This window comes from Apodemus sylvaticus, chromosome 16 (genome assembly GCF_947179515.1).
Source record: "Apodemus sylvaticus chromosome 16, mApoSyl1.1, whole genome shotgun sequence".
NCBI lineage: Eukaryota > Metazoa > Chordata > Mammalia > Rodentia > Muridae > Apodemus > Apodemus sylvaticus.
In genome coordinates, this window is record NC_067487.1 from 84,491,993 (window position 1) to 84,504,600 (window position 12,608).

At 40.4% G+C, this 12,608-nt stretch overlaps 1 protein-coding gene across 1 annotated transcript in view; it reads right to left on the reverse strand.

The window, feature by feature from the left end:
* The window catches only part of Kiaa0825 (KIAA0825 ortholog), a 465,970-nt gene that overhangs the window by 241,149 nt on the left and 212,213 nt on the right, over positions 1-12,608 (reverse strand). Inside the window, exons 17-20 of the mRNA XM_052159485.1 lie at positions 10,142-10,547; positions 6,004-6,160; positions 2,956-3,111; positions 988-1,082 (exon numbers count right to left, since the gene is read on the reverse strand). Of these exons, the coding sequence (XP_052015445.1) occupies positions 988-1,082; positions 2,956-3,111; positions 6,004-6,160; positions 10,142-10,547 (814 nt within the window). The remainder of the gene's footprint in view (positions 1-987; positions 1,083-2,955; positions 3,112-6,003; positions 6,161-10,141; positions 10,548-12,608) is intronic.

The following is a 12,608-nucleotide window of genomic DNA, read 5'->3' on the forward strand; positions in this document are numbered from 1 at the left end:
TTACATACACACCATATAATTTGGTACAAGAGGGGATCTGGTCTCCTTTCAGCAGCCCATTCCTCATTTCCATATAAGCTAGGGACAAGACCAGAGTACTTCCTCCAGATCCTGGAGTGAATGGCATGAGGCTGCGAGCTGGGGGAAAGGCTATGTCATTCAAAAGGAAGCTAGACATTTCTGCAACTTTGTCCTAATAGGTGAGGAATCTTCATTTACAGGCAAAATATTAGAATACTATTGTGACCATATATCTGGGGTATAACTTTTAATCATCATTCATACATTGGTGACTTTTTGTTGGTTTTTTTGTTTGTTTCTTATGAACTCTCATTTGGGAACTACTTCAACCTCCCTTAGATATTCTCCTAACATAAGCTAATATTTCTGAAGGATCAGACACTTCTATGTTCTTTTCATTTGTTTTATAAGGAAATAGTATTCGATATTTTTGCAATATATGGAGACACACCACAAAGGTTAAACAGAAATTGATTCTCATACTTAGTTGTAAGCCTAACGTTGACATATGAACAAAAAAAGTGCACGTATGTGTGCATTTGGTTAAAGCCACGTGCAAGCAAAGGCACAGTAAGATAGTGCCAAAGTAAAACCTCCATCTGGACAGTCTTGCGTCCATTTGTCCTGAGTACACTAGCTGATTTGTTCTGCCGTTTTGCAGGCATTCGTGAATTTCTGTAAGCAATGATAAACTCTGATAATGACTTTCTGGTCAGTAATTTTTGTGTTTATAATACCGAACTACTCAAATATACAAAGTCAAAAATATTTAACACAGAACCAACTAATTTTGCAACTTCATTATGGAAAACAGAATTTGGAAGATGTACCTATCCTTAGTCATATCTTTTAAGATGAGCAACTCGTGAAGCAAAACAAGAGATTACCCTGCAAATAAAATGCTTTCACTTCTCTCAAAACTGACATTCATCCTACACCCCCGGCCCCGGAGCTCAGACTTATCACCTGTTTTTGAGTAGTGCGCCGAAGGTGATCTTATTCAGTCCTAGGTAATTTGGCAGCAAGTTTGACCAGTCCCAGCACCATGTCGCTGTAACCGCCTGTTCATAAATGAGAAGACACTATTGTTAGTTATTAATCAGAATTAATATGATCAGTAAATTAAGGCTCCAGCTGTGATACACTAACTAGGAAGGAGGGGGCTCAGAACAAGGACTTCAACAGATAACATCAATCATGTCCACAGAAGGAGGTGTTTATTCCAATAAGACAGCAATTAATTTGAAAATCCATTGGGGGATATAGTCATTATTTATAAAAATATAAATCAATTTCTTGATTTATTATTTTTCCAAGTGTTAAGAGCATTTGCCCCACGAATTTCGCTGTGTGGGGGACTCGGAGAAGGGAGCAGTAGCTCACTCTCTTGTTGCCTGGCCTACAGCTGTACAGCTTGATTTTTAGTATCTAAGTGTGGACTACACAAGAGATCTTGCTAAGTCCCAAGCCTTAAACTAAGGCATGGCTTAATTAAAAGGGTACACTATTGTTTTTGTTGCTGTTGTTGTTAAGAAAATGTTCTAAAGGGAACATTATAAGGACTTCCAAGCGTAAATAACATATATGATTCTTGTCTTGCAACAGATAATTTCACAGCAGAATCAGGAGAAAAATTACTGTGATAAGTAATCTAATAATTCAGAACTTGGTTAGTATGATATTTAATATTACCATGATATTATTAAATGAAGTAAGAATGATTTAATAGATACAATAATTATTCATGATTTAGAGCAATTTATTGTGCAGTATAAAAAAGCAGCCAATAATCTATACTTTATGCATTATGTTTAAAAGTCTTACAGAAGCTTTTGCTCTGCGAAATTAAGTGGTTTCGATAATAAGACTCCGGCATGATCTTTGAAATCTAACCAGAGCTATCCCTTGTCAGTGCTGATAAATCGAGCGCTACAACCCTGTCACAGAGCAGGAGAATTCGCCCCGGGTTGTCAGCATTTGAAGGTCTTACTCCACTTCAGTATTGATGAATGTGGAGGGAGGGTGTACCAGGCATGGTTAAAGTATTATCTGCATGCCAAATTAGGCTGGAGACTTAATTCTTATTTTCATCAGCACTCTAGGTCAAGCAATCCTTCTCTTCTGCCCTGCTAGTTCAAGTTGTCTATCAAGAAGGTTCTGAGAAATAAAGGAGAGGAAGAGGGAGGGAGGGAGGGAGGGAGGGAGGGAGAGAGAGAGAGAGAGAGAGAGAGAGAGAGAAGGAGAAGGAGGAAGAAGGGGAGGAGGAGAGGAGAGTAAACAAATCAAAAGAGATTCTATCTGCATATTTTGTGGAAAGATAATCTTTTTAATGAAATTACTGAAGAGCACAGCTAAAGAATGACAAAGATCTGACTTTAAAAAAATAAACTGTATTTATCATGCTGGCTTTATTCTAAATGTTTTTGCCTTATAGTCATTAGGAAATCCATTTTAAATTTGGAGATGTGTCTAAGGTTATAAAAAGCAAATTTATCTCATGCCAGTTATACTAGAGGCTCAATGCTTTATAGCTCATTTAAAGTGTGTTCTCATTTACCCAGCACATGCACAGAAGCAGAGAGATACTGAGCACACATGTGTGCTTAGGGAGGGGTCAGACTGTCAAGGGAGGGCTGGAGGGCTGGATGGCGAGCTGCCTGGCTCTGCGGGCCTTCTGCAGAAACAGGGGCACAGATGCCGCCCCCAGCAAAAGTGAGGTGCTATGGATTAAACACATGAATCAGCTTCACACAGAAATACAGTAAAACAACACAAAATGTTTTGTACAGGCCACATAAACATAAATTTTTTCTTCTTAAACAAAAAGTGGGGGTGGGGGAGACTATGCATACTTAAATATAGGTTGTGTCCTCTTACTTCTGACACACAGAAGCCATACATTTAAGTTACATTTTACACTTAATTTCTACATACCTGATCTAGCATGCTTTCCCTGAACACCTTATGCACATGGAAAGGGTTAAAAGCAGGAGGCTGATCATCATTCCTCAAGGTCACCTTCAATGGTCGGATGGGTAGTGGCTTTTCTTCTGAACCATTCATAGCCAACAGTTGTTCTTTTAAATATTCCTTCAAGGACAGACATTCTGGTCAGAATGTTGAGAAGTAAATTCTTTTTAAAAATAAGGTGGTCTATATTCTGGCTTACCATTCTAGTGCGTTATCTGGATTGTAGTATACTGCTCACCTCAGGAAAAACACACACTCAGAAGCACACACATAGCAGTGTACATATCACTATCATAATATGCCTATCAAAGCCAAGTTAAGCCTAATGCATTGCATATTTTTAAAAACATTGAACAAATCCTCACGAGATGAATGAGTGCTCGGTATGTCACAATCTTTTGCACTTGCATTGTTCCGTCATTGGCTTCATATGTCACATGTCTGGCTACCAACACATAACTCCAGGGCCTAACTGTGCCCGGGAAAGACTGCTTGTTCATTCATTAAATACACTTGCTCCCTACTTTGGGCTCAGCTGAGCAGTAAGCATCCTGAGTGAGTCTGATTCTGTGTGGGATTATTTATAACGCAAACTCCTACACACTTAATTTCCATGCTGTGGACTGAAAACTATCAAAGCTGAATAGAAAGTCAAAATATGTAATTTTAATCATCGAAGTGCTGGTGCAGTCTTGGACAAGAAAAGAGTCTCCAGCATTATAGCTCACTTGATGCCCATAAATAAGTAAGGCATTGGCCTTACTTATCCTAGTCTGTTTTATGGGACTGTTTCTTGATGGCAACAGATTAAATTTAACTAGAAGAGTTACATCAACCTAACCATTGCTTGCTATTAATAAAGCCATTTAATAAGTAAAAAAGGTTTGCCTGACTTGACTATAGCACAGTATGTGCTTCCTCGCCAGCTTCTCAGCTCGCACACATTTGGGAATGTTAGAGCTCCGAAGCATGGCAGGGCTCCTCCCCCCGGAGGCTTGCTACCTTGTGAGCTGCACAGGGAACAGCCAGTGCCCAGCCAAGGAGCTTGTTAGGATCTCAGCCGTTGCCCCAATCATCCACTAGCTGGAGTTCTGGGAGTGGGAAAGCAGTTGAAAGTTTGAAATATTCTGGCCCAAAACCACACTCAATGTTTGCCTCTGAAAAGGCAGAGAGTAGGCCTCAGGGCTCATGCAGTAAGCTGTAGACATAGGACAAGAAGCCATACATCTAGTCTTGGCTTGCTGTGCTTGTGTGTGTGTGTGTGTGTGTGTGTCCCTATCCTTTCATGAATGTGCGACATGTACATTATAGAAGGCACATTTTAGATTCTAAAATACTAAACATCTAAATAAAGTACTACTGTAGTTATCAATTGTGGTGATTTCTGTTTTTTTTTTTTTTACTCTATATATTCTTTATTTACATTTCAAATGATTTCCCCTTTTCTGGCTCCCCACTCCCCAAAAGTCACATAAGCCCTCTTCCCTCCCCCTGTTCCCCCATCTACCCCTTCCCACTTCCCTGTTCTGGTATTGCCCTATACTGCTGCACTGAGTCTTTCCTTAAAAATCAGTTTCTTGGGCTAGCTAGATGGTTCATTTAATAAAAGTACTTGGTACATAACATGGTAATCTGAATTTGATCTCTGAAATCCACACAAAAGTGAAAGGAAACACACAAATAACATACAGGTACACACATGATAATAAAAAAACAACAGTGTCTTGGGTCTGTAGAGTTGGCATAGTGGACAAAAGAGCCTGCTACACAAAACAAAAGCCTGAATTCAGAAGCCAGTATGTACCCAGAAAGCCAAGCATGGGCCCATACCCCTCCTCCCATAGCAATGGGGTCTCAAGGCAAGTGGCCGTGACAGCAGACAGAAAGGATGACAGATTGAGGAAGAGTTCTCAACATTTCCATTGCTGGAACCTAAATTTTCATGAGTCCCTCATGTTGTAGGGACCCCCCAGTCATAAAGCTATTTCACTGCTACTTCCCTGAAGACTATTTCCCACATTCTCAGCACTGCTTGACAGTTGTAGCTCTTTGCATAGGGTTGCGCGCTGTGGCATTCGTCAGCTGTTGTCCTTGCTCAGCTCAGGAGGTCAGGAGGTCACGCTGGTGAAACTATGGCGGCTCTAACATACTTAGTAGACAATATGTAATCAAACTTCTCGATCCTCTTCAATTCCGTCCTCCAGCTTGTGATGCCACATAACCAAAGCTTCGCAGGTCTACAAACTATAAAATCTGCCTCAGTCCTCACAAGGATTTCTTTACCAATCTGGCTGACAAGATGGATGTTTCACTGATGAACAAGACTTTCAAAGGAAGGACTTTCAGTCAGCCCTAAAGAGAGCCCACAAGCAGAACCTGGGTATGATCTAACAACCCTTCAATCTCAACACTCAAAGGGCCAAGGCAAACAGGCCTCTGTGATTTCAAGGCCAGTCTGGTCTACACACCGAGCTTGAGTCCAGCCAGAAAAACAGTGGGACCCTGTTTTAAAAAAGAAGAAGGAGGAAGAGGAAGAAGAAGCAAGAAGTAGAAAATCATAAGCTCAGTGTTTTCTTGATGACTTTGAGGCTTTTTAAAATCACATATAACTTTACCAACCTAAGAATGATGCTTGCAGAAAAAGCTATGCCTCTCTTTAGAAACATCCTTCATTTCTACAAATACCAGACTTCACCTGGTATTTGTCAGCGGAATGGGCCACAAACCCACAATTCCAACTACAGCTCTCATCTCTACATTTCAGAACTGAACTGAGTTTATGAGGCATGTTATTGTTTAAATCATATAAATAAAACCTACATTGTTTCAAGAAGCCTTTTTCTGTACATACAGAACAGCAATGGCTAAATAGGTTCTATTAATAATGCAATATTGAGTTTAGTATTGACTTTAAGAAGTATTATCACCTCCTTGGCTAACCCTTAGCTGCCAGCAGACGCTGCCTCAGGCCAGTACACACCTAATTGCTCAGTAAAAAGGCCATTTCCCTACCTCATTGAGCTGCATGATGTGATAAATTTGCTGCAGGTACTTGCTGCCACCTGGTTTGTGGCAGAGATCCAGGACCATCGCGTTTGTTTTCTGCTCAGTCAGTTCAAGAGCAGCATCTCCTTCTGATCCTGAGTGTTCCTCTGCCCTCATGAATGCGCTAAACACAAAGAAAGAATATGTATCACTGACGAGGGACTGTAAAGACAGAGAGGATCAGAGACTGAGTGTGAGGAGCAAGTGTGCATCTTGTATTCAAAGCAGCCATGACAACTCTCTTCAGACAGGCAGGCCCTCCCATCCCACTGCAACTCCACTGCACAGGGCCTGGGAACAAATGCCTGAAAGCATTTTAAAGTTCTGTATGATTCTTTCGAAAAGAACTCTTTGTTGAATTTATACTCCTATCCATAAAATGCTTCCTATTACTGCAGTTGTTGAAATTATTCTAATCATAGGATGAAAACAAAACATTTCCTTTTAAAGAACATGTAAGAATTTGTATTTTCTCTTTGAAGACAAAAAGAATTACTGATGGCGGCAACATTTTACTCTTCTGTCTTTTGTACATTCCTCATCACACCTGTGCTAAACACGGTAAAGACTAATTAACATGTTGACATGGGGAGTCTGTTGTGCTATTTAGAAGCTGCATGCTTCAAGACCCCAGACTTAGCACTGAGCATTTTAAATTGACCTTTGACACCTGTTACCTTAACACACACACATACACACACACACACACACACACACATTATCTCTTATACTTATTTCTTATAAGAGACACTTAGCAAAAATCACTATTCTGGTTATTATTCCCTACCAAAAAGCTCTACTATTATCTAACCTCAAATGGGGGGGGCTGTTTTATACATGAAGTACTTTTTTTTTTTTTTGGTTTCTGAGTTTGAGAATTATTTGCATGTTTTAAGAAATGACAAAAAGTGAAAAAGTGTGACACGTTCAACCATGCTAGTGTAAACATCTGACAGTAATTCGCACTGTGTTCTCCACACAAACTTTCTTACTATAAATGCTATTAGACTGTGGTACACTTTGTGATCTAAGTATTTGTAGGCATGTTCATGGTTTTATACTGTTTCCCAGAATAAATGGAATTTACTGTGGTGTAATCAGCTCTATCCTGCAGTTCATTGCAGAGATTTTGCCATGATTATAAAATTAGTTCTGCTAAGAGTCAGTGCCATTGACCTGAAGACTCCAGATGATACCCAGCTGCTGGACATTAACTTTGATATTGCTTCCACATGCAGTTTCAAAACATCCCTCTCTCACACACACAAAGGAAATTTAAGACTACATAAGTCTTGCTCAAGAAAATAGCAAATGAAGTGACTCCTAGTGACTAAGAAATGCTCATTAGCTAAAACACATTTTAAAAAGACATTGTCACACTAAGAAAAATTTGCACATATCATTTTGAAACTGCATACATGTTGCAGGCCAAATTTCTTGTCAGGTTTTTCAAAAGATGACATTGAAAAAGTTGGGGCCCTCTGACAAAGGAGTGTCTCAGTGTCAGCCCCTGAATTGTATCCTTTCCTGTCCATCACTGTGCAGGTGAAGCAAATGATTGGATTCAGTCAATGCTATGATTAATGAGTTCCTCTCTAGATTTGGGACTGCCTATCAATCATGTCATTAGGGAGAATGTGCCCTGAAAGAGGCAGACCTTAGCCAAGGAATAACTGCATTAATCTTAATCTGTATATGCACCCAGCCAGCCAAGTCAGGGTCACCATGATGAAAAACAATAGTCTTCAACTCGACAAATTACTTTGCAAAGGCAGACATTTCTTTACTTTCGTAGCTGTGTGTTCTTTAGAATCTAAGTTGACTGTTTACAGCTTGAGAGTTACTACAAAATGAAGGTTATTTTAATGAATAGTAATGCTTTCCCGTGGTGCACAGGACAGGGACACCGACTGCGCCCTCCCTCCAACTGCAGTTATTTTCCTTAAACCAAAACTAAATCCGGATGCAAATGAAAGAAGCATGATCGAATGATATTACATACTTCCAAGATAATCTTTTTGAGTAATTTAACAGAAAAATATTTTAATTTAAGTTGTTGCAAACCATTTTTTATTTTAAAGAAAGCTGTGGTAAGGCTAAGGCAACCTTGGGCTATTGCAGACATACCGATTTGGAATGCATTTATACATTTTCCTTATAGTGAAGATCTATGAGATTAATTTATGAGAAGATGGGGACACACACAGCAGATAATCAATCTAAAATCAAGGTTAAGAAGAAAGCATACAAGCTCAGTGACCTTGCTATCTTCAATAAGTAGGCTGGAAAATATTTTAAAAATCAGCAAATCCTCATTTTTGCTGCATGTTGTAAGAAACAGCTAACTGAACTTTTGACTGTGACCTAATCTGACCCAGCTGACATCCTACTGTAGGAGATACTGAACGTGTTGGTGTCCTTTCAGAGATTAAGAATTACCTTTTGAGGGAAAAAAATAATTCAGGAATGACCAGAAGTGTTACTTTAAATAGATCTCATTCCTAGGCATTCTTAACCAGCAATATCATAAATTTTACTTCATAAACATAACCAGATCTGCTGGGCTTAGCCTTCTGTTTCTTCATATCCACTGCTATAAATAATGACATTTGACCTTAATCTTTTAGTCACTGGCTTCAACCCAGTAATCTGGTATTGAATGCAAAAATAAAGATGAAAAAGGTCACTCACTGTCAATGTTACTAAAGATTTTCCTAACTTTTATTATTATTCCTTCTCATTCACACACCAAAAGAAACTGTGTAGTTTTCTGTATAACTCGACCCAGAAAACCAGGGTTTCTTCATACTCAACACATTGACATGCATTAAGATTGATGAGGAAAATATACTGGTTACCAGTCTGCTAACCAGTGAATGCAATATATTTTTTGTCATTGACTTTTGGGATTTTTTTTTTTGTTTGTTTGTTTCCTTTTGTTTGTGTTTGTTTCTGAGATAGGGTCTCACTATATAGAGCAAGTCTGTCTCTTGAGTGTATACTACCACACCTGGCAACACACAATGTATTTTAACAAGCATTTAGAAGTAAAAGAAGTTTACTAGTCCTCAATTGGATGCTGAACATTTGTTAATTCATTATTCGAAACAGATCTGCCAGCATGGTGTCAGCCTTGAAACTGAAGCTTTAGGAGAGACATAAAACGATCTTCTCATGCCCGAGCTCCTCATCACTGCCATTTACAAGTAAGAGTAATCATATTTCAGGGGACTTTTCGTCAGCTCAGGCAGAAAGTGACTCGCATGCCTGCTGGCGCATGAGCAATGCTAGCCGGACGAGCAGCGCACCTTCCATGACTGGCCGGGACAGTGCAGCGCACCTTCCATGACTGGCCGGGACAGTGCGTGCTGGCGCTCACACAATGGGCTCATTTGGTAATGTGCTGAGCACCTGAACCAGATCCTTTTATCAACAGCATGCAGCTTTATACCCAGAGACTAGCCTCAACACCGGAGAACTCTACGCACATATTTGAATTCATTGGGGACCCTTAAAAATCTTTGCAGTGCCACAAATCACTTAGCTGCTGGTGACAAACCTATGAGAAGCCTGACATTTCACTACTGAAACAGCTGGGTGTGTTTATAGCTTGTGAGTGATATGCCCCAGTTACCCTCTGGGATTCTTACATTACCAGATGAATAATGTGTACCTTTTTGACAATCAGGTACACAGAAAGCAATAAAAAGCCTTTTATATCCATTAATTCTTTCTTAATTCAATCTGTGACCACTCCATTTACAAAATGCCTCTGGCTATGCACTGGATACCCAGTGGCACACTGAAAAGAAGTGAAACTAAACTCTGCTGGGTTGAGATACAGCCATTTTAATCAGGAACCTGGAGACGGAACCTGAGTCGCATAGAAGTCCTGCACATCAGCCGGTTCAGGTTTTACAGGGACATCTAATAGCCAAGTGTTCGGTGGGGCACTTATCATTTTCTGTTTTCCTCAAAGGCCCTGGGATGTTTTCTCGCCACATGACCTGGGATGTTTTTTTGCTGATGTCGCTGCTGTGTATTGGTGACTTCGGTGCTGGGAACTTACTGGGTGAAGCTGGCCGAGGCACGGGCACCGCCTTACCATTGGAAGCTTAGCGTCCTTGCTTTCAGAAGCTGCTGCTCCGTCCAGTTGGGTCTTTGCTGCTCGATGCTCAGGATGACCTTTTGGGTCAGCTGACTGGGCCTGCTTTGCTCTCCCAGGATACTTTCCAAACACAAGCAAATTAACCCCAGTTTCTCCTTACTCCATCTGTCCAGGGAGGAGCCTGTTAACCGTTCCACGGTGTTCCCGTCCTCAAATATCCGACATATAATTACAATCAAGTTCCAGACAAGCAGGCCAGCTTTCTTCAATTCAGCCAAGTTTTTTGACATTTTTCTCTCACATAGAAAAAAGAAGTATTTAATTGTGGGAGGCAAGCATGCAATCACCGTAGGTAACTTGCCGAGGACAATAGACACTGCCTGAGCAGCAAGTCTCGTGAAGCCTGGCGAGAAAAGGCAGAAAGGGTATGATTACTGTTCGCATTCTCAATCCATCACATCATGGCTTTCTGCTGGGTGGGGATTTCTAACTTTTGTGGAGGAAATTATCAAGATGAACAGGCTCTTAATGCTCTCCAACAGAGCTCTAGCAGGAACTCCCATACTTAAATTCTCAAAAATGTCAAGAATTATTTTTCCTATTAATGAAAATTAGAAAACATAGAATTATAATCTATGTTTATTTCTTTAAGTTTTACAGTATTGGGATGCTGCTAATGAATGAAGCAAAGGCCCACATGACCTTTGACACAACTGAGTCTTGCAGTCTGTGACACAAGTTTTCCAACTCTCCTCATGACTGAAGGCTCCCCTTCATTCATTCCTACCAGATGTGTCCCCTCCTCGGGGTGCATCTTTACGGACCATCCACCTCCTTCCTGTCGAAGTCCTAGGTCCCTCGCTTTGATGGGAAACCCTTTGTGCAGCCTCTGCTGAAGAACCTGTCAGCATCCAGCAATTATCTTATTCACTGGCTCATTCTTTATCTGTGACCGTTCCTAAAACACGAGGCCCACGAAGGCGGCATTGTATCCCTGGCACCTGCAAGGCAGAGCTGCTCAGTAACAATCCGTTAACTACCCGAGGTAACTGTTTGGTGTCTGTTTCTTCTTCCACGGTATTTGCGAACAGCCTCTAAATGTGGAACTTGCTTTGCAGTCCTCCATTTTTGTTTGAGGACTCTATAAGATGCCATTGCTTTTTGCTACATATCTTTGAATATATATATATATATATATTTAATGTCCTGTCTCTAGAGTTTCTCAATTTCTCACTAAGGCCATCTGAGCACTGGGTAATTTGTTGTTGGGTAAAGCTGTTCTGTATGTGGAGGAATATCTGAAGCACTTATGGTTTCTACTACAATGGAATAGTAATTCCACTAAATGCCAGTACCATCCCACCTTAGGTATGACAGTCAAAATATATCTCCTGGGAGCATATTTGGCCCTAGCTAAAAACTAATCTTTAATCTGATTTTGTGCTATCCTATTTATTTAATTTCATTTCATTTTAAGATAGAGTCTCATTCATCCTAGTTTGGGTGTAAGGTCTTTCTATAGACAAGGATGACATCAAACTTTGCATCTTCCTGCCTCTATTGGTGAGTGCGTGAACTTCCAGCCTTCTCTACCAGGCCTGGCTTAATGAGGCTCTGGGCCTCCAGTCTACGGTTTAAGAGCATGCTAGGCAGACACTCTTAAACTGTATCCCGTTATCTCTTCGTGTAGATGATTCCTAAACGCCCAGTCTTGGCCCTGCTCTGAGGCTGCAATGCTACACACAAGCTCGGTGCTGAGCATTCTGCTTCTCCGGTTTTCAGCATACAACTCAACACTACCAAACACAATCGCATCCTTCCAAACCAGAGTGTGTCTCTCCATGCTCCCTCCCTCTCTCCCCCATTTCCTCCTCAATGCTTCCTGTTCCTTCACACCCAACAAGAATCAGTACTGATGAACTTGCACACCTGTTCATCTCTGATATTCCACTTCTTGTTGAGACTTACTTGAGGTGCTGACCCAATTCAAGTCCCTTCTTATAAATGGTACTGCGAAAATGGCAAAGCAACTCCCTCTGACATGCCATTTTGCATTTTAAAATTATTTTAAATGCATTGTTAATTGAATGTTTGTGTATTACTCTTCTATTTTCATGTAGTTTCCTTAAAAGATTTTATTCTATGGGGATGGAGAGCTGATTCCGTGTTTAAGAGCACTTGTTCCTCTTCCAGCGGACCTAGGTTCAATTCCCAGTACCCACATTGAGGCTTAGAACCATTGATAACTCTATTTTTCAGGGGGATCTAATGCCCTTGTCTAGCCTCCAGGGGTACCTGGCATGCAGATGGTGCACATAAATACATGAAAGTAAAAACTCACACACACACACACACACACATATATATATGAAGCATTTTATTTTATATTCCCTTTACCTAAAAAAGAGCTTAAACACAAATTTCAAACAAACAATTTTAATTCTATAACAAGTCTATATTGCTA